We start from the raw sequence: 23,531 nt of genomic DNA on the forward strand, positions 1-23,531 counted from the left end.
TAATGAAATATGCATATACGAGTCGAAGTTTCGCTCTCTCTCTGTCTCTCTCTCTCTCTCACTCTGTCGAAAGGGTGCTGTGATTCAGCTAGCAGAAAGGATATTCGCCGCGTGTCCTTTTGTTGTGGATGTCAACAGGGACAACACGCTGCGTCGACTGCTGTTTCTGCTGCACGTTTAATTTAATTACCCTTTAAGTAACCATATCGAATGGCCATTTGGAGTTATGCCTCCATTTCGTACTGCTGCTACTGCTGCTCCTGCTACTGCTGCTACTCCTGCTGCTGCTCCTGCTCCTGCTGCCTGCACTTTGCGCTGCCTTTTCTCGCATTGTCCTGCGATGCTGGTCCTTAACTTTTGCCTCAATTACGAGACAGCTCCTAGCCAAAACTGTAAGAGGGACACAGCTGGCTTTTCCAGCAAGCACACACAGACACACACACACACCGACACACATGCACGCGCACACACACACGTGCTGTGGGTTTTATTTTACCATTTTTGCCATCGTCATGGACATATTAGTGCAACTATTTAGTTGCCACCAGAGTCGCCTGCCTGCTGCTCTAGTAACACTAGTACACTGCGCGAAATTGGGTATTGTTGGGATTATAGTTTAAGTGTATAAGAATATACAGATATAATTTTTTTTATGTATAATTTTTTTTTTTAATTTTAATATTTTTCCAAATATATGGTCACTCTGTAGCTAAAATGTATAGAGCATTTCGCAAATATGGCCACCCTATAACTAAATAAACGTTAATGTATGGGTGTCATATTTTCAATGAAATTAAATCAATAATTTATTTAGACATCTAACGAACGAAGATATGGAAGATAGGTACTTTTAGTAAATTTAGTATTTCTAGTGTCCAAATATGGTCATCTTTGTTTTGTAGTATCACAAAGTATAAATAATCGTGAAGCTAAGCAAAATCATCTTGAGACTATATATTAAAAATATTTGTAAGGTTGGTTTTAGGGTGTTTGTTTGTTCGAAATATGGCCACCTTAATGAATGTGGTGCGTTTCGAAAGTTAAAAAAATATATATAATTGATAGAACTTTCCAAGGTCTATAGACTGTGTAATTACAACTTGGAGTGTCTGTATTCAATTGCATATTCTTAGCGCCTGAAGTATGGTCACCCCAATGTCTACGATACAAATAAAATCACAAACATAAATGTTGAGCAGTATTTGTGAAACTACTGTTACGAGGTATATTCGCCATATTTACCAGAATATGGTAACCCTAATGTCTGATCTAAGCTTTAAAAAGTGCAATACGACTATGTGAACTTTCATATAGTTCTATAGTCTAGCCCTAGTTCCTTTTTCTCTCAGTGTAGCTGCTCCGGCTGCAATGTCTCCTTCTGGCGTATTCATTTCAAGCGTTCGCCTTTGTTCGTTTTCTCTAGCTGTTTGTTGTTGTTATTTGTTGTTGTTGTTGTTGTTGTTGCTGTTTGTTGTGCATTTAATATCCGATTTCAGTTTTTTGTTGATTCTTTTTGACAATGGGCGCAGGCATTGAACACTTTTTCTTCTTCTGCTTCTTTTACACCATCATCACGATAATCGTCATCATCATCGGCATCATCATCATCGTGGTTACCCTGATCGCCCCCGCTTTCCATTGTCGCTGTAAAAGTTTTTCTATTTGTTTAGTGCGCTGCGCTCCTTTATTTTCCCTCTGCCTTTGTTTTGTTCTCGCTGCGCTCCAAATCAAAATATTGACTCTAAATGGCGCATTTATTGATCCAGTTCCGAAAATGTAAAAGAAAAAGAAAAACCAAAATACCCTCGATTCATTGATGTCGTAGCATTTAGCTTTCTGTCAGCTGCTCGCGTTCGCTAATCATAATTGAATTCAAATCACGAAAAACTGTCACAAAACTAATCAAAATTGTCATTTGTGTTCGTTGTAAGTGTAGACGTGGCCTGTGCCACGCCCTCTGAATAGCCGTAGAGAACGCCCTTGCTCTCCTTTTTTCTGGCACTGCTCATCTGTTCGCTTTTCAGCATTCAAACTGTCAAAAAGTCAGCATCAATTACAGTTACAGAGACATCATAGCCAACACACACACACACAGAGAATGCGATAGGGCAGTCCAACAGGAGAGGGAGGGGGAGGGTGAGGGGGAGAGGTAGACTGATAGAGGGTAGGGGGAGTACGGGCTAGGGTTAAGGGTAGTGTGAGGACTAGTTGGGTCAAAGAAGTGAGGTTCAAACTTCGCTTCAGTTTTGCATCGAAATGCATTTGGACTTGGGGGAAAAAAAGAAAACCAGGCGGGAAATTCAAAGTTGGAAATGCGAGAGGTCTTTGATGGAGTTGACGATCCTATTGAGGTTTTGGATATATAGAAAGAGAAGCTATGAACAAAGAATTAGAGAGTGAGAAAGAAAGATATGAAGAGAGAGAGAGAGAGAGAGAGAGAGCTGGATTGAATGAGAAAGAGAAAGAGAGGTAGTTAGAGATAAATGAGCGAGAGAGAGAGAGTGAGAGATAGAGTAAGAGAGAGTGAGAGAGAGAATGAGAGAAGGAGATACATAGAGAAGAGAGAGATAGAGGGATACAGAGAGAAAAGAGGAAGAGAGAAAGATAGAGGGAGATAGATAGAGAGGAAAAAGAGAGGGAGATAGGTAGATAAGAGAGAGAGAGATAGAGGTATATAGAGAGAATAGAGAGAGAGAGAGAGAGATGACATAGACTGATAAACAGTGGGTAAGAGAGAGGAATAGAGACAGAAAGTAAGAGAGAGAGAGAGAGAGAGAGAGAGAAAGAGAGTTACAGAAAGAAAGAAAGAAAGAGAGAGGGAAACAGAAAGAGATAGTAAGAATAAGAGAAAGTTGTAGAGGATCACTACCTGAAAGAGAAGAAGAGTGGGGCAAATGGAGATGGAGAGAGGAGAAAGTAAGCGAGAGCAGGTTCTCTGCTTAAGGAGCAGGCAACAAACGAAGAGTTGCCCAAGGGGACAAAAATAGACCTCGTATAAAGTATTGAGAGCGATCATGATCTTATATTATATTTGCTGTCAACCACAATATGTTTGGATATTCAAATAAAATTGAATATATGTTGCACGAATCGCACTTGAAATGCAACAAACACCCCTCGAGCGGAGGCAGAGCTAGGGCTATGGACTATGGACTATGGACTATGGGCAATGGGCAATGGGCAATGGGCATTGGGCTAGTCGTATGCAAAAGTCTGACATATGCGCTGACATTTTGCATGCAAAAAGGCGCAGCAGCAGCAGCAACCTCGAATGCTCTCTTTGGCCTCCCCGCCCGCCCGCCTCCGCCTATCAATGTTGAGTTGCATGTCAAAAGTTTGATGAGTGCCTGTCCAGAGTCTGCATGTCAAAGGCAATGGATGAAAAGGATGAGAAGCAGGGGGCAGAGCAGAACAGGAGCAGTAGCAGGGGGGAGAAGGAGGCAGGAGGCAGTGTGTCGGCTTTTGGGCTATTGAATTACGTAGAGTCCGTAGTTTCAGATCTTTTGAGTGCATGCGCTTTGATTTTCGACTCTTGTTTTCTTGTTTTACTTTTTTTTTTTCTTTTTTTTTTGCACTCGAGGGAATATTAACCAACCAACCAACCCACGGACCAACCACCCAGCTAGACCTAAAACTTAGGCGACATATGTAAAATGTGTAAAGTGCAGCTACAGTTAATTTAATGCTCATCAAAACGATGATAATGATGATGATGATGTTGCACCCCCTCAACAACATCATCCAGAGATAGAGCGAGAGTTTTTACAGCGAACAGCGCAACGCATCACTCAATCAAATGGCAATTGTGAAGGGGCTTAACAGACAGACAGACACACACACACAGAGAGAGATATTTTGACTGGATTTGTAGCCCCTGGGCTAGGAGGGCAACCCTCCTGGGTCGAGCAACCCCCGTTGAGCTGAGTTGAGTTAAGTTAAGACTAGAAACTGGTGCAAATTAACACGCTAAGCACTTGAACGCGCTAAATGTGGCGTGAGTAATGCCTCCAAGTGGACAACAGATGGCGTGCATTACAAGCCACAGCTAGTAGCTCATGGGATATGGTCACTCTAATATATTAATGGATTTTCAACCTGAGTCTGTGATTGATTCAGGATTGTTTTTTAAGCAAAATAAACTATATAAGACTATAGTACATTAATAATTTAATTGAATTTTTTTCTAAAATATGGTCACCTTAATTATTGTTAAATATGTAAAGTTTGTTGTATGTAAGCTTTAGTGTTGTTTTTGTAAGTATTTATGAGAAACTTATTGTTACGCGAGCAAAGTATGGTCTCCCTAATATACATAAAATGTTTTAGCAAAGAAAAAACTTAGGCGATTCGGGAACGGCATAGCAAAATATAAAAAAATATACGACTAACTACTCTTGGAAATATTTGTATTCAATTATAACTAAGATATGGTCATCCCAATACCTATTATCTGTTTAAACAGCGAACAAATTCATATTGGACAGCATAATATATAACATTACATTACATTAGATGAACTACTTTAGAAAATAATTTACAGTTCAAAATCATAAAATATGGTCACCCTGAAGCGTAAAATTTGTTCTATACATGCAAAAATCTCATTTAAAAATTGTTGCTATTATTTTTAATGAATTTATTTACTTCTTAAAACATGGTCACCTTAATCGCTTTCAAGTGATTTTTCAATACGATTTGTTTTCTGAGTTCTTTTTAATACACAGTTATAAAATAAAATTTTTATTGTTTCGCCTATTTCTCTCAGTGTAGCAACGTCTTGCAATGTGGTTTCTGTACTACCTTAGCTGGCCGCTAGGTGGCGCACATTGCCACAGTCACCAATTGAAGTGCGCCTAGAAAACTTTTTGCTGCTCGCATTGGGGCGCCCCAAAAACTGTTAAAATGAGCATAAAAATTGACGATGAAAACTAGAAAAATCTTTGCCGTGCCATTCGCCATTCGCCATTCCATTCTCCATTCTCTATTCGCCATTCTCTATTCGCCATTTCAGCGCGACATTTGCAGTTCCAGTCCATAAGCATTTTTAATGCCCATTTCTCGTTAGGTTTATGCGATGCTTAGTGGGGTCCACGGGCCATGGGCGCCATTCCATTTATGATTGCCAACTTAACATAAATTCTAATTTGATTTCGCCACTAAAGTGCCATAAGAACGCAATTTGACCAGCACCCATTCTATTTCAATAGGCATGTATATATATATAGATATACATATATATATCGAGGTTCGCCCCGGCTCCTTTTCTCGTTCTGAAGGCCATTTAGCTGGCCTTACGGTTTGGGCATAAATTTTTACGATGCTCGGCGACATATTCGCCATTTTCCACTTTCCACTTTTCACCAAAGCCAAATCACAGGCGCCCATTTCGTGGCCCCACTCCAGCTGCTCTAGGTTTTCCATGCCCCACCTTATGGGTGTTATGTTCCTAGCTCTACTTTGCTACCTCTTCTGAAGAAGAGAGAGAGAGAGAGTATATAGGCTTGCTGATTGGGCTTGATGTTGTTGCTCTGACTGTTAAAGTTCTTGTCAAAGTTAACAGCCATCTTGACTAATTTAGTCTTGTTGTGTTAATCTTTCTTATTTCCTATTCTCGGTATAATATATATCGTACGATATACATACATTCAAGTTTAAGCTTCATCTAGCTTCATTCATTTTCCTTTTTATTCTTCTTTATTAAATAGTTTAACAATTTCATAGCGTATCAAATATTCGTTTTGTATTCTACACAAGTTTTTTACTGTTTTGTTTGCTTTGACTTCTTATACATGTGTGTGTGTATGTGTATGTCTATGTGGCAATTGTTGTTGTTGTTGTTGTTGTTTTATATTATTATATGCACTTTTCTTTTACAAAATGGCGTCGAACGTCGCCAACAACGTGCTGATCCTTGCTCCAGGCAGGGGCTGTTCCTTGTTGTTGCTGCTGTTGCTGTTATTGTTGCTCCTGTTGTTGTTGTTGTTGTTGTTGCTGCTGCTGCTGCTGCTGTCGTTATGTTTTGCGGTTATTTGGCGCCATGTTTTTGCTTTGCTCGCCTCGTTTGAGTTTTACGAGCGGCTTTACTTTTCGCAGCTATTCGACGTTGGCTTTTTAACGGCCCTCAGCGCCGCCATCAACAGCCATCATCAGCAGCCACATCAGCAGCATTTACATTATGAACTTCATTATGATCATTCACTTCGTGTGTTGTCCATTTGTTTGACGTCGTTGCTGATATTTCCTTAGCCAAAACATCGCTCTGCTTAGGCTCTGCGGTAGGCCCAACTCTGATTTACCTACACGCCACGTTCCGCACGCATCCACGCCCCCCTCCCCTTTCACGCCGATTTTCTTTGGCTTGTGACATCTCCCATATGGCAAAATGACGACTGCTGAAATTTTATTTTCAACGCTCGTGTCGTAATTGAAGACGCACCGAGCTGTCCCGCTCGCTCTGCCAGCCCCCCAGCTCCCTAGCCCGAAAACCGCTGCCAACTGTCTGTCAAAATACATATGAGCATATATAAACATATATATAAATCGAGCGACATAAACGTTTACCCCGTTGATGATTTTTTTCCCCTTCCTTCGCTTGAGCAAATGGAAATCGCTTTGGGTGGGCGTGCGACGTTACTAAGAAAACAACGCACAGCCCAGACTTAGGCAGAAGGCATAGCTAAGAGAGGTAGGAGTAGAGGTAGGGGTAGAGGTGGAGCTGGCATATATTCGGTGCCTGTCTTCGAGACTCGGTTTTCGCTGACATGCTGATGAATTTTCATTGAAAATCGCTCGACAGGATTTCTGATTGCCACATCCGTATTTTTCTTTCGTTTTCTGTTTTCGTTTTTCACATACACTTTCGATTTGCCTGGAGTGGGGTATTTTGGTTGGCGTCATCCAGTGTGTGCGTTATACATTGGGGGAATTAGAATGTGGGACAGTAAATTGGAGGAGGAGACGGAGTTGGAACAAAGGGAGAGAGAGAGACCGAGAGCAGTTGGAACTTAGTAAAAATTATTCTAATATTGGAATGCTAATTTTCGTATAATATATACTCGTTCATGAAGTGTAAAGAGAATTTTGGAATATTGGTGTAAAGAAAGTTTATGTGAGCATTCATTCAGCTTAAAGTCCACCTATACATTTATTCATCTAACTTGCCATTCATATCCATATGCTTTTCTAGGATAAAGAATTCCATGGAAATTCTTTAAAATTCGAAATCTAAGCCTTTGACTCGATATATATTTGAGATATATTTATCGATTATTAAAGGCGCGGCAACTCGGATAACAATATGTAGATTTCCGGCGTTTTAGGAAATTATAACTCTGAGACTTTGAGCGAGATTCTCATAAATGATCAGTATACTATAGATTCCCTTGAGTTTGACTAAAAATGATTTAAGTCCTATGAAATCTTCAGCCTTAGATCTGAAGACTTTCTACTCGGATTCACCTATTTTTAGTTCGGAAAAATTTGCTTGGCTAAATATAAGTATATTTCTATTTGAACTTGAATTTTGTATAGCATCTAGGATATGTAATTAGAGGGTATTTGATTGTCTTATTTGGAATATTATTCAAGCGCGTTTCCCTTTAATTTCTTCAGTTGACTTCATTTATAGTTTAACCTACCGCATCATAGTATATACATATGTATATCATATGGCCTGACATATATCATATCATATAACACATATATATATATGCATATCTTTCCTGACTCTGACATAGAGACATCAACTTCCCTAGCGAATCTCCGATTTCATATTTCACGCGAATTTCTGTAGAAAATTTCGCCGTTGACAACTTAATTTTGGGCCTGAGCAACAGCCACTTGGCTGCTGCTGCAATGCCCAACCCTTAGCCCTGTGGCCCTCTGGCCCTACCCCTAGCGCTGGCCTACTCTAATGCCAATTTAATAGATGGCAACATAAACAGGAAAAAAGTGAGCAAATGTCTTAATTTATTCATAACTCACTTCGCTTCAGTTTTTTTAATTTTTTTTATTGTATATGTTTATTAGAGTGTGTCTGTGGAGGGGAGGAGTGGGGGGAGGTAGGTTGAGGGTATTTGAAAATTGAAAAAATGTGAAAACAACCCTCGCTATGCACAGATTGAGAGAGACATTGCAATTTCCATGTTTTGATTTATGAATGATAATGCGCTGTGACATTTGCCTAGGCAGAGGCAGGCAGGCAGTCAGTCAGTCGAGCATACCCATTCAGCTATTTTCCGGGCATATGTCCGCATTGCTCTTTAATTTGCATTAATGGGCGTGGTAATGACGGCCGCAATGGCTTTGGCTTTGGCCTCGGCCTTGGCTCCGGGCGCAAGTTCACCAAGAGTTTCCCTCCCTCTCCCTCTGCCTCGGTCTCTTTCTATCTGTCTCCCTCCCCTTACTCTTCCAGAGTTCAATGAGGCGCAACGCTTTAAACTGCCTAATGCGTTCCCTTACAACTGTTGCAAAAATCTTTCTCGATTTGCATTTCACTTGAATTGTGGGCGTGTCACTTGCCCATAAGTCTATAATCAAATAATTGTCATATAAAAATAAATATATAACCCTTCATTAAATTTCAGCATATGTGGATTAAAGAGGGTCTTAAAGTTAATCTATTAGCTTTGGGTGTGTGTGTGTGCCTAAAGGGGTGTGTGTGTGTGAATGGAAAGGGTTTGCCATTGGTTTTTGCTAATAAATTGGTGGGTAACTGGAGACCTCGCCCATCGATGAAATTATATTACAATTCTCATTTGACTAAGTGAGTTTTGAGTTTATATAACTACATTTTTCAAAGATATAACTATATTTATTACTAATATACATATATCTATATAATGATGCTCATTTGGAGCTAAAGCTGATTCCACACTCCTACCTTTACCTTCATAAAATAACACTATTTGGGCTTATGAAAATCTCACAGATTTACCACATAAGGAATCATATAAAACAGGATTATATCTCTATAAGGCGACTATAACTCTTCAAGCTTATACTGCAAGCATAGTTTTTAGCTCTTAAGTGTGCTCAACCCTTATCACATATTGCTCAAGTCCATTATGCCTACCGTCTCTCTCTCTCTCTCTCCCTCCCTCTCTCTGCTGCAGAAACATCTTCACTTCACTTTTCGTCTTCTTGAACCATTTGTTTTCTTACGCACGTTCATTTATTCGCATTCCTTTTGCTTAAATTCATGGCGCTTCGTTTGATAAGCGCTGGGGATTCGTGTCACCTGGGCGCATTATTTATGATGCGTCCAAAAGAGCAGCAAACACACAAACACACACAGACGCATACATATAGGTATCCCACTCTTTCATACATACACACGCCAATCCTTTCACTGCCTGCTGCGCTGCCGGCGCCTCTGCTTTGCGCTGCTGCTTGCGGTTTGCGGTTAACTGCTGCGGCTGCTGTGGCGTCTGTGTCTCCCTATACTCATTCTCTTTTGCTTTAGCTTGCTCTCCACGGCCCCGCCCTCTTCTCCACTCGGGCCTGCTGCCTGCCCAATTTACGTCATCTGAATCATTACGCGCGTTAACGGCATTAAACAAAAACAAAAAGAAACCAAAATTTATTTTCGGGTTGTAAAAATTTCATTTGCATTCATCAATTCGCAACGAAAGAAGTTCCAAAATGAATTACACTGTTGTTGCGGTTCATCGCGTTCACTCGCTCTCTCACGCTCTAGCTTTGTTACTCTCTGCATAAGCTCTAGCGCTCTTCTCAACTGCGGCTCAAGCTGCCGTTACATTCACATGCCATTTTTTCTCCTCTTTCGTTACGCTCTTCAATTGGAGTTTTTTTTACAATTCCAATTGGAAACATTTCAATCCGTGTTGACAGCTGCAGCTGCGTAGCCAATTTTTATTTTTATGTGAATTTTTTTTAAATATGAAAAACTATTAAAGTAAATTGTAATCGCTGTGCAATGATTTAATTGCAGGGTCTTTCTTTTATTTATTTGTATTGGTCCAAATTACATTGGGTTGTGGTCAGTTCTGATTGGAATTGCTGCTCGTTTCGCATGCCCCTTCCACTTGATATAAATAATACTTCACTTAATACTCATAATTGATGGCCTGTCAGAGCTTCAGTGGCAGTAAAGCAGTAAAGGACAAAGGGATAACTATAAGTAAGTGGGTTATTAGCGCCGCAGGATGCTCAAGGATCGACCGCCTGCGGCTCAATGCAGGACATACAGAAGCGTCTTGCTGTGAATTAGGGAGACGCACGTTTTCGTTGCATGTCCATTGTTATCGTTGTTGTTATTGTTGTTGTTGTTGTTGTAAGTGGCAGGCGGCAATTGTTGTTGCTGCTGTGGTGGGCGTTTCATATTAGTAATGCAAACACACACACACACACTTACACACATAGAGTTACACAAGTCACCAGCGCAGGTTTGCAGCATACGTATGCTGGACTATAAAATACCCTGTAAAAGAAAATATACGTATATATAGTATTTATAAGTATATTAAAATTGGTAAATAGTGGGAAAGGCTTAGCAAATATTATTTACAGACTCCCATCAAAAGTTAGACTACCAAATACCCTATAAAAGCAATTGCAAATGTTCTTATTCTTTAGATCTTTAATTCAAATGGAAGATTATAGCAAATCTTGTGCAATCTTTAATCTGTGACTTGAGCATATGTGAGGCCAAGAATACCCTATAAATTAATTATTAATGATACACTGAAGATCCTTAGATAAATGGACAATAAATTAAAATATTAAGCAAACATTATCAATCTCCAGTATACAAATGAATAGCATACAAGTATACGTACTTCATATTGCTGCTTTACAGGGTATTCGCAAAGCCAGTTGGCAATTGCAATCCCTAGCACCGTGTCCGAGTTCCCCTTTTTGTGTTTGTGGACATTTTGTGGGCCAATTGAAATTCATAAGAAGGCATGTTAATGGTGTTGTTGTTGTTGTTGTTGTTGTAGCCTCCATTAGCCAGAATTGAGATCTCAAACGGAACTGCTGCTCCCTTGCTCCCTCTGTCTCTTTCTCTCTCTCTCTCTCTCTCTCTCTCTAACGCTAAGCCTTCTAACATGACGAATTGTCTAAGCCGCATTGTGACTTTGTCTCAAATCTGCTTACTTATACATTCATGTATATGTATACATATACAAACACATATATACATACTTATAGTATATATATTATATATCAGATTTATGTTAGTTGCATGTGACAGCTTTAAGCGTATTTTTAACGGATTTGCCAGAGACGTGACTCTCAGTCAGAGAGTGAGAAAGGGATAGGAAAAAATAGAGCACATTTTTGCTGCTTTATTGTCTCTGTAGAGTTACGATCTCTCCCTCCCTCTTTATTGTTCCTCTCTTGCTCTTACTCCTACTCACACTCTACACGCGCTAATAAGCCCAATAATTATGATGATAAAATGATGATGTTGATGTTGATGTTCTCGCGCCTCTTAATGATAACGACGCCTGGCTGTTGCTGTTCCTAGCCCTCATTCTCTCTCTCTCTCTCTCTCTCTCTCTCTCTGTCTCTTTCTGATAATGTTTATGCGCATTGTTGCCGTTACTTAACTGCACATGCTAACATTTTTGGTTTGTGTTGTCTGCGTCAACCGAATGCCCATAAAAAGTGGCCTGCAAAGCGGGCAGAAACTGAACAACAAATGTGTGAGGTAGGGCGACTAGCAGATACCCTAATTAAAAGGAAAGACAAATCAAGACAGTTTGTGGCGATCTGCATCTCTATGCTAAACAAGCTTTATAAAGTTTTCTATACAGAAGCTAGGCTTAGTTTATAAATCATTTTTACAATCTGACTAAACTTTTATAAAGTAATTTAAAATTTAAAAAATAAATAAATTACATGATTCTTACCTTTTACAATGATTCTAACTCTAACTTTTGACTTAAGTTAGAAAGCATAATTAAAAATCAAGAAAAAGCTAAATTATAAGCATATTTGATTCTAACTATTTCTATTCCGAAACAGTTGCTGATCCTTATAATATATGTACATTATATTGGATATTTCACAATGAATTACCATATTTCCAACAAACGATTTGTTTGTAACTGAACTTAAGTTGCTATAAAGGAAGTTTATCATATTGTATTGTCATATGTTATTTGATGATTTTTAAATTATTTTTTATTGCATTTTATAAAAAAAAATACTCTGTATATATTTTTTCATATTTATATAAGTTGTCAGCTATTTTAAGCTGACTTTGCCTGGTTTGTTTTGATTTGTAGCTGAACTGAGTGAGTTAAGTTGGCTGCGCCTGAGCATGGCTCAACACGCGAAGTTGGCTGCGCTTGAACACTGTTTTCACTTATACAGTATATAAAATATATACCAAAGAAAGCTCTGTTTATAGCGCTAGATCAAATATATTATACATGAGAGACTTTGACTAAATTATATGCAGCTATATATAATATAATAATAATACAATACATAATTTATTTGACTACATAGCATTCATATTGTTTATTATATTAGCTACTTCAATGCCTCGTAGCTCTGCCTGAAATGGATCATTTTCTCAAAATATTATCAAAGGACTATTAACAGAGTCTTCGCTCACAGAGAAGTTGCTTTGGCCAGGGCTAGCACCATCTGCTTAGCTACCGAAATGTTGTAAACCTTTTATGCAGCTACGTCGTGTATGGCTACCTAGCAGCATCGCGCCCCCACATGGCCACTCCCACTGGGCCAGGAGGCAACTTAATGGCCCTAAAGGGCAGCTAAGCGAAAAAGCCACGCGACTTGCAGCAGCAAAAGAAAAACAGAAAAAAAATGTTGTTTGACACGTCTAATGCATAAACATGGGCAAAAGTTTTTTCATTCGACTAGAGTCAGCTGTGCGCCAGGTGTGATCAGGTAGCATCATCATCATTAACATCATCATCAGCTCTATAATTATCATCAGCTGGCTGACTGGCTTTCACTTTCAGTTTCAATTAAATTTATTTCATTTCCATGTCGCTTATTCAAATCGTATTTGCTCCGTTGTAGTTGTTGCTGTTGTTGTTGCTGCTGTAGTTGTTGTTGTTGTCCTTGCGCTCCTCTCAACCCCAGCTCGAGTTGCATTGTTTTGACATGACACCCAGAAGCGGAACGCGTCAGTTACAGATTTTGTTGTTCAGTGGAAAAAGGAGGCGTGCTATACAGGGGCGGGGGTAGGTGCAGTAGGGTAGCAACCCCTCTCCAAACATTCCGACTCCGATTCCAATTCCGATCGCCCGCTTGTCCGTTCGTCCGTCTGTCCGTCTGTCCGTCTGTCCGTCCGTCCGTTTGTCAACTGTGTGTCGCAGCGGCTGCTCTTAATCAAGTGCTGACAAGCAGAGCAACAGCAACAACAATTGGATTTTAATAAACTGCAGCGGGACTACCCCTAGTAGTCAGCATCTCTGTTTGCCTGCTGGCTTACTTTTCATTTAACACCTTTCTCTTTTTCCCCTTTCCCATTTTCCGTTTCCCTTTCTCTTTTCTTTTTTTTTTCGCGTTTGTCACAATTTTTGTCGCTTGTTGTTTTAGGTTTTGGTGAGGCTGCGGTTCAGCTACTTCTGCGACTGTATCTAAATCCATTTCAATTTTCACTTTCTATTTTCATTTCTATTTTTATTTTTGTAACTGTTTTCGGGTTTCGAGTTTGGTATTTCGGGATCGGGACCCCAGCTGCCATTTGCTACGGCCTGAGCCATTGTTGACTTTGCCGAATTGAATGATTTTTTAATTTTATATCCCGGAATGCTAATATGTGGCAGAGGTAATTCTTTAGGTCTAGTTGAGTTTACGAGTATTATGGATTAGAGATCATATATCATTATATATTATGACTTATGTATCATATTGTAGATTATTAAATATTTCTATCGACTAGAATAGTCTCAAAGGGGTATCTAAATTTGTGTCTGTCTTATGTGCCTATGACTTTTCATACCTAGGCTTGATCTCTATTTGTCTGCCTGTTGTCTTCTCTCTATATGCCTAGCTTTCTGTCTACTAGAACATCCATTGTCTCACAAATCAAAGATTACTTATAGGGGATGAGCTTCCTGATTCATTGCATATTTTGTTCCTTTTTTTCAAAAATTTTATCACTTGGTATATTTCTTTGGTTATTTACAACATTTATAAAAAGAGTGGGTCGCCTATATATTCTATTTCTTATAATTTATCGATAATTTCATTTGATTTTCATAAAAAACGTTAAAATAGATTCGATTAGGTTAGGTTTAAAAATTATTACGAACTACAAAGGAAGTTTAATCATAATTATAATTATAATATAATCGATAAACATCGATAGAAAGTCTTCAGCGCATGTTTTTTTTTATTGCCAATCCCTATTGTAGATAGTTTCCGCAAATTATTTTTATTATATATCAAATTTTGTTTTTAAATGTATATTGTTTTTAATTAATAGAATATTAAATTTATGGTTTTAATTTTAAAATTAGAAACAAAAAAAGCAAAAGATACTCAAAGATTGTTTAATATTTTTAAAGAGAGAGAAAGATCGTTTAATTAATATTTTATATGTATGCCAAAAATCGCCAAGTTCAATTGTAAAATTGATTACGTAACCCTTTAACTCTTAGCCCTCACCTCCCTCTGTAACACCCACCTCTGCCGATTAATCGGTCAGCCATTTTCTTCAGCTTCTTCTGCTGTGTGACATATGTTTGGCAAAGGATTCAGCGCTTGGCCTCGGCGCACTTGTTAAGCAGCGCCCGAGGCCAAAATCAGCTCAACTGCAACTCATTTGAAACCGATTTAAGCGACGTGAAACCCTCCTCCTGCTCTACTCCTCCTCCTCCTGCTGCTGCTGCTGTCTAGCTGGCAATCAAGTTGAAATGACGTTTCGGACTGGCAGCGAGCGCAGCGAGTCCTTGTACATGTCAAGCAGATCCTTGTGGCAAGGTGTTTCCTTTCACATATCCAAAGAGCACAACAACTTGTTTTCGCCCTGGCACATTAACATGTCCTGTCGGCCGTCGCAGCCTCTGCGTTGTCAACGCAAATCTATTTTGATTTTAATCCAGCTTATGTCGCTGACTGTGAAGCCGACTCTCTGCCCCTCTGCCGCTCTGCCCCTCTGCTTACCTCAGTCTCTCTCTCTCTATCTCTGTATCTCACTTCAGTTTCTGGTCGCCTTTCATTGTTGTGCAGCGAGCCATGCAGCTTGTTGTTTGAACACAAATCCGCGCTCCTGCTGCTCCTGCTCCTGCTGATTATGCGCCTTAAGTGCCCGAAATCAATGCACACAAATGCCCAAATTACATGCTGCAGCAGCACAGCAGCAGAGGCGGCAACTGGGCGTGGCAAAGCGTTGCTATTTTGTTTATTAATCAATTGGGAACATTTTTTATTTGTGTGAAAAGCTGCACGTGAGCGCAGAGCGGAAAAACTTGAAGGAGGAAATAAAATAAAAATAGAGTGAAAATAAAACTTAGTTAAGTAGCGTGTGCATTTGACACTTGTTAAAATATTTGCGCCTGTCTCAAACACACACACACACACACTTGAGCTGCTGCTGCTGCCGCTGCTTTGGTCCTGGCATGTCCTGTGCGGGGGTTGCTCAACGTTGCCAACGTCGCCTGTCGCGTATTTAGCGAACGTGTTTTCACAACTAACAAGGATGTTAATTTTGTTGTTGTTGCTGCTTTTGTTGTTGTTGTTGTTGTTGTTACTGTTGCTGCACGTCGTCCTTTTGCGGCACTATTTTTATTTTATTTCGAGCTTTGCACCAAATGCCTTTTCACACCCAGCTAAAAATGCTCATGTCCAGCGTCGAGGGTCCCGTATTTTATTATATATATGTATGTGTATACACATATATATAAAAATACTCTACAGACGAGCGGGTATTGTGAAATTCGTGAATAAATATGAATAAAAAATTATTTGGAAATTGAAATTTCATTTAGTTTACATAAATATTTTATTTATTTTTTAAATAAGTTATGAAAAATTATGTCTAGTTCAATTAAAAAAAAAAAAAGTTAAAAATAATAAAATTAAATTATATATTTTATTAAATTTATAAAAATAAAATAAAATAGTAATTTATAAAATAAAACAAATTAAAATAATAATGTATAAAATAAAAAATAATAAACATTTTTAAAATAAAATAAAATAATAATTTATAAAATAAATCAAATTAAAATAATAATGTATAAAATAAAAAAAAAAAATAAAAAATAATAATTTATAAAATATAAAAAATATATACATGTATAAAACTTTGAATGTTCGAATGTTTTTTAATAGCTTATTTATTTCTCATATTACTAAATTTAAGTATTTTATTTTAATATAAATATAACATTTTTACATGGAAATTTTTTTTAATAGTTAAATGAATTTTTTTTCTTTTTTAAATTTTTATCATTATTATTATTATTACATTTTTTTTTTATTTTTTTCAAAGTAAAAAAAAAAAAATTTAATAACCTTTTTCTTAACTTTCCTAAGTACGCTAAAATAATTAAACAATTTCTTATATTTTTTTTTTTAATTTATTATATTTTACTATAAATATGGTACGATATAATCGTCAGAATTTTTGCTTACAATTCATAAATGTATGTAAAATCCTTAATTATTAAATATAGAAAAGTTCTTGAACTAGGCCAAAATTTTGGATTTTCAAAACTATATAATATAAAAGAATTTTATTTATTTATTTTCCATATCCTCCATAGTAGTTAGTGTATTACCCTATTCGTTATAGCGCATAATAATTTATTGCGCTCGTATTTTATTTTTATTTTGACGCCATTCTCGATGTCCTTGCTGTTGTCGCTGCCACTGGCGCTTCTGTTGCTGTTTATTTTACGGGCAGTGGCGATTATGTGGCACCCGGTGCGGACAGGGGCCGGCACGGGGTGTGGCGGAGTGGGATCTAGAGGAAACCTCAGCCACATCCGATGCTCGTTGGCCAGTTGGCCATTTTGTGTTTGGATTGATGCTCGCCCCGGCCAGGCGAACTAAATACTTTGCACAAGCGAAGGACACATGACAAACGATGACAGGCCAGAAAAGGAAGTAGAAAGAGGGCGGTGAGGGGCGGTGGGTAGGCAGAGGTTGGGCCTTTGCTGCTGCTGCTGCTGCTGCTGTTGACTGGGTAAAAGCATCCTTCATGCAGCTTTGTGCTTGTTGGTTTAAGAAAATTATTAAGGATATTTTTGTGGTGCTGATGAGTTTGCCGAGGACTTTTTTCTCTTTTTGGCCAGGACATTGACCAACCAACAAGCAAACAGCTTGTGTGTGACGACTGAATGAGTGTGTGCATGTGTGTGAGTGTGTGAGTGTGTGTGTTGGTTAAGTGTGCAGCGCTCTCGCACAAATAGCAAAACAGGAAGCTCAAGTATGTTTACAGTTGACAACGCCAGAGGAGAGCTCTCTAGCAGCCAAAAGCCCCGCCAGCCTCTTGAATCGCAGTCGCCGTCGCAGTATTCCCATTCACTGAGAGAGTTCTAGTCCTAGTCGCATACAGGACACGTAGCTGGCTGACGCTTTTGTTTGCCAGCGAGTTGATGGCGAAGAGAATGGATTGTGGTCGGGGGCGGGGGGGCCGGCGATGTCCTGTGTGAGTTTGAGTAATGGACGCTTTTATTTGAGCGCCACACACACACGTAAACACACACACACACGTAAACACACACGCACACACACACACTTGCAGTCAAGGCTCTGTGTGTCAAAAGGGGTCAAATGGTTAGGCAACCCCATCCCTCCCACTCCACCTCCCTCTTCATTCATTGTTGTTGTTGTTATTTGCTTTGGCCAGCATTTGGCATCAATATTATTTCGTTCTATCCGCACATTGTCATGGCGTATCAATCACTCATATTATAGAATGTATATAGACTAAATACACTGCTGGCCATAATAATGGGTACGCCTTTTACAATAGTTTTATGGGAGCTATGGAAAGAAATTGATTTTATTATATACATTTGTTGTTGTAATTTTTTGCTTTTATTTTTAAGTGATAATGAAATTAATTTCGTCATCAATACTGAAACATATTCGTTAAAAATTTATTTTGTGGTATTTCATTGCGCTCAATATTTCCAGAGATAATTCTAAAATATCTTTTATGAAAGTTCACTTCTATAGAACCTTTTTTCTGTGAAACAAAGTTAGGAACTAATTTTGACAAATTTGATCGAATTCTGTCTGTATACAGTATATTTAACATAATCGAGATTTTTAGTTTTATCCAAGGACTTTATACGAAGACTTTTTATACGATTTCAGGTAATGATTATCATGCACAAGAAATACAATATGCCTAAGTAAACTTTCATTTTAGTTCTGGTATTTCTCTTCATTGCTGATTTTCATAGTATTATAATAATATATTATATATAACAATTTTATCTACATACATATATATTTATTATATATATTTTGAGCTCCGGTTTATTTGAAAGTCACATAAGTATTTCACGACCGGTATATTACAGCTACATGCTTCTATTCTGTTGACCTTGGGTGTGTTTCTATAAAGAGTATATTTCAGCATCAGTTGTTATTTGTTTGGGCTTGGTCGATTGCTTGATGAATTCTGCACTTAAATAGTACAAAATTTGTATGCCATTCATTTAGATGGTACACAAAGTGACGACTGACGAGTGGAGAGTGGAGATTGGGGATTGGAGAGTGCAGAGAGGAGCGACACGAGTGGGTTGTCGAGTGGCAAATCAACGATTGCTCTTTACATAGATTCCTCTTCAGTCGTCGCCCGTAATTGATGATGATTTGTGTTTATAGTCGTATCAATTATTATGATAAATCACGAATGAGAGAAAGGAGTGATATTTTTATTGTTTGTAATCAGAGATTGAGCTAGAGCCAGAGCCAAAGCCAGAGCTGCTGCTAATTGAAATGCACAACATGTGAGAAATAAATTAAAACAAATCAGAGTGACAGAGAAATTGGTAGAGAGAGAGAGACAGAGAGAGACAGAGAGAGAGAGAGAGAAATTTTTCTTGTTCAGCTTAAATTCTGTCGAGTCTCTCCGACCCTCGGCATTTTAGCTGAGCTGCTCAATGCATGCAGCATCACATTTAGCTGTGCGAATTGTCCTGGCTAAGTCCTTATTTGCTTACAAACATTTAGCAGCAACAAAATTTTATGCGAATGCCTCCTGCTAATCGTTTTTGCATTTTCAAGCACACTTAATGCCAAACGCGTGTCCCTGATTACCATATGAAGGATATTAGCTACTGTTGCTTCTCCTCCTGCTCCTGTTCCTGCTCCTGCAATTGAAACAACTGCGAGTGAGTGTGTGTTTGTGTTGTGCGTGTGTGTGTGCGTGGCCAATAATACTGTAAATTAGGTGGTGAAATGTATATCTGGAGTTATTCCTTGACAGTGCAAATAAGTGAATTATATTTTTATTTATAGGGGATATGCAGTATTTATTATTTGTTATGAAAGATAAGACGAGCTATCTCTTTGATTACTGCCTTTTTATCGGTCTCTCTCACTGTCTTTCTGTCTTTGTCCCTTTCATTCCTTCTCTTTCTGACTTTCTTTCTTTCTATCTCTCTTTCATCCACTCTTTCTCAATATATGATGTTCCCTTCTTCTTCCCTGGTGTTCCTTTTAGTCTCTCTCTCTCTTTCTATCATACTTTTCTTCGTTTTCTCCCTTTTTTGCCTCTCTCTCTCTGTGTCCCTCTCTTTCTTACTTCTCTTTCTTTCTTTAATGTTCATCGCTTTATCTCTCTATCTCACACACACTTGCTCCACATATGAGTCTTTCATTCTCTCTCTCTCGCTCCGTTTTCTTTCACTTGCTCTCTATCTGTATCTTTCCTTCTCTATTTATCTCTCTCCCTCTCTCTCTCACTCGTTTCCACTTTTATCACTTTCTTCCAGCCTATCGCTTACTATCTTCTTTCTGCTCTCTCATACTACTTCTTTCTTTTATGGATCTCATTCACTGATTTCCCCGCTCTCTCTTTAGTTTCTTGGTCTATCCCATTATCCTCGGACTCTACCTATCTCCGTCTCTATCCCTCTATTATCCTACGTTGTCTTCGATTTAAACTATTAATTAACAGATGCGATGAATGTCTTGTTTAATCACCAATTACTCAAATATTATTTCAGTGAATCACATTTTCTCACATCGCCCTTCACTCACTCTTTACTCCCTTCTCGCTCTTTTTTACAGCTATGCCGTAATCACTGGACTAATTGGAATGCTGTCGCGCCGTTGCATGAAGGTGCGCGAGTCCATTGAGCAGAACCAGAGCGTCATGTTGAGCCTGTTGACCACGCTGGGCTTCCTCACCCGCTTCATTGATGTTTGTGCGCCCGGTGAGTAAGCGATGCAGGCGAAGAAGAAGAAGACTTCGCACCTTGGCCAAGGTAAACAGGACAGGCTAATTAACCGGCTGCCGCTTCCTGTCTTTGCCCCTCTTTCAGGTCCTGGCGATCCGACACGTCTGCTCAGCGCTGCCAAGTCCACCGAGCTCTTCGGCACCGTGGCCATGCTCTCCGGCTGCGTGGTGCCCATAGGTAAGTGCCCGACGGATCTTAAATCTTAAAGAGAAGCTGAAGCTGAAAACAGTAGCCGTGCTCTCGGGAGCCGTAGCAGTAGTCGTATGGGGGTGCTAATTGGATTTGTGTGCGGGTTACGTGAGTTTTGTTCGCTGGCGGAAATTAATTTTGATTTTGTGAAATTGTGAAGTTCTCTTTCCATTGTTGTTCTCCTTTATGGCTATATATAGGTGTCTGGCAATATCCGCTTGCTGTACATTGCCACATCTTCTTCTCTAACATCGCCTTCTTCTTGTTGCCTTTTGCAGGTGAATGCATTCCGCCGCGCACGACCGCCTTGGCGGCATCGACTTTTAATCTTTTCGTCTCGCTGGCTTCGGTGGACTCGAACACTTTTCAGGTAAGTTGCTCGGCGGCCCCCAAAGCGCCCCGTGTTAGAGCTGGCCAGCTAGCTTTTCTATTGCTCCCCAGCCAGCTTCCATTCCCTCTACCTCTACCAGTCGCCCTCCCTCTCTTCCTTCAAGTGGACAAATACCGCTTAAACAAATCACAAAGTCAGCCGTTGAAAATTTCATTATGTGTCGAGTTTTTACTTTCTATACTCTCACTTGGGGTATATTATCATGTTGGGACTTATGTGCCTGATCCGACCGTTGGCTTACTTGATTTTATAGTATTTTAGGGACTACTTTTCATATATATATATTATATAATTATTATTTAGTGTATCATGTAATTTATTGTTTTTAAATCTAGTAACGAAAGCTTGGTCAGGAGATTCCTATGTAATCTGCTCTACAGATAGTGCTCTTATAATGAAGAGAATGAGATAATAATCTGCTCTACAGATTATTGAATATAATTATATAATATAATTATTATATGCATAATTCTTTAGTGTATCTACTTGTCGCTTTTAGACATCAATTTATCATTGTGGAAATTTTAAAGATTATACCTCAGCAATCTAATCTATAGGAAACCTCATATATCATATAGATCCAAAAATATTCGCCTTATAAATTAAAAATAAAATAGTATTATTAATTAAAATCGATTAGTTTATTATTTATCTTTTAATAATTTAATAGAGGAAATCCGCAATGAATATCATCGGAACTCTTTTTCAACTTCAACTCTGCTTCATATTCATAAATCTTCCAATTTTCAGGGTATTCAGTTTTAGTCTAAAGGGCGAAAACTTTTTTGTGTCCCTCCATTTTTGTTGTTTTCAGATTTTTGTTGCCTTTCTTTGCTTTGCACTTGAGAAGTTTGTCGCACGTGAAATCGCCTGAGAAAATTGAGCAAGACCCCAACAGCAGAGGCAAAGGCAACAAAAGCAACAACAACAAATTGTGGCTAAAAGTTAGAATTTTGTTTAGGCAGCAGCAGTAAGAAGAAAACGGAAAATAGGCGACTGTAGAAATGCTTCATATATTCAAATGTCACGCCTAATCTGGACAGCAACTTTTGCCTTAGAAGAGATCTATAGAGATCCACGCTGTACAGTTCTCTTACTCTTAAATTGTAAGAGATATATGAGTTTTTTGGCCTATGATTTGCCTCGCTCATTGCGAAAGTAAACTTATACTCAATATCGGGGTTTGGTATATAAGACTATATATCTGGTATATACCAAGTCTTTAGCTAGTAATATATATAGTATTTACGATTAGCCTGGTCCTTAGAGCGAGCATCCATAGAATTAGTTTGCCTGGCATGTCTCTATTCGTCTGACCAGACAAATGCCTTCTGCTCACTTGAGTATCATATAAAACCCAATATACCCGCTTGACACTTTCCGAGCGGGCATCAAAAGTTGTCGCCGTTTTGTGAGTTCGCGCGTTTTCGCAGTTTTTCTGTCATTGAGTGGCAGCAGAATTTGCATATTGGCAAAATGTCATGAATGCCGCCGCCTTGTCAGGTGACATTTAGTTGTCAACAGTTGAGCGGTGGTGCGGCGGTGCGGTGGTGCGCTGAAGGAGGCGTTGCTGCTGCATGACATTTGCTTAACTGGCAGCGCCAAATGACAAACAACATCAGCGCCATTGAACCGCAATGGCGGCCCCAACTGACATCTGGTTGGCTTGGGTGGTGCGCGAGGCTTCTGCTGCCGGGTGGTTCTGGCTGTGGGATGGTGTGGTGGGGTGGCTGCGCACATACTTCGACACTTTACTTAGACTTAGGTGGATGGGCAAGAACATGCAATGCATTGGATATGCGCACGCAGACAAGACAGGTAAACTGCAGGCGGAATGTCAAATGAAACGGCATGTGGAAGCAGTTAATGATTGATGGATGAGATTGATTGACTGAATGATTGCTTGACTGATTGATTGGCTGGATGAGTGACGGCCTGCTTGCTGAGTGTCTTAGCATTGCGAACAGTTTGATGGTCTGAATGGACTAGGAATAGCTTATGATTGATTGACTGATGACTGATGATTGACTAACTGTTAAGCAGACTGACTTGCATAGAAAGACGAAGAAATTTGTAATAGGATTTTAATTGAAAGAGAGATAAAGCTGTGCATAGAATGATTGACTGACAAATGATTGATTGACTGACGGACTGACTGTTAGGCAGATTGATTTGCATAGAGAGACTACGATAGAATATTAATTAAAGGGGAAATTAGACTGTGCATAGAATGATTGACTGACAAATGATTGGCTCATGATTGATTGACCGATGGAGCTAAAGACTGACTGTTAGACAGATTGTATAGAGAGACGAAGCTATTGGTAATGGGATTTTAATTAAAAGTGAGATTAAACTATGCATAGAATGATTGAGTGATTGATTTATTGATTGACTTTGTAATTCTGCAACATATTGTGCTTTGCATTCAGGTTACGTGTTACATGACTGATAGACTTTTAAAATATATGATAAAATGCTTGAATAGAGTTGATAGTTGATTGATTGATTGACAGCTGTTAGCATTATGATTGGATGACTGCTCAGCACGCAGTTTTCCCAATGAAAATTCATAT

At 38.9% G+C, this 23,531-nt stretch overlaps 1 protein-coding gene across 3 annotated transcripts in view; it reads left to right on the forward strand.

Annotated features, from left to right (window-relative positions):
* The window catches only part of LOC6575740 (S phase cyclin A-associated protein in the endoplasmic reticulum), a 39,784-nt gene that overhangs the window by 12,290 nt on the left and 3,963 nt on the right, over window positions 1–23,531 (forward strand). For all 3 annotated transcript variants that reach the window (XM_032728590.2, XM_044008559.1, XM_044008560.1), the window contains 3 exons: window positions 20,206–20,351; window positions 20,460–20,552; window positions 20,843–20,934. In XM_032728590.2, the coding sequence (XP_032584481.1) occupies window positions 20,206–20,351; window positions 20,460–20,552; window positions 20,843–20,934 (331 nt within the window). The remainder of the gene's footprint in view (window positions 1–20,205; window positions 20,352–20,459; window positions 20,553–20,842; window positions 20,935–23,531) is intronic.

The sequence above is a fragment of the Drosophila mojavensis genome, unplaced genomic scaffold (assembly GCF_018153725.1).
Source record: "Drosophila mojavensis isolate 15081-1352.22 unplaced genomic scaffold, ASM1815372v1 contig_36, whole genome shotgun sequence".
Classification (NCBI taxonomy): Eukaryota; Metazoa; Arthropoda; class Insecta; order Diptera; family Drosophilidae; genus Drosophila; species Drosophila mojavensis.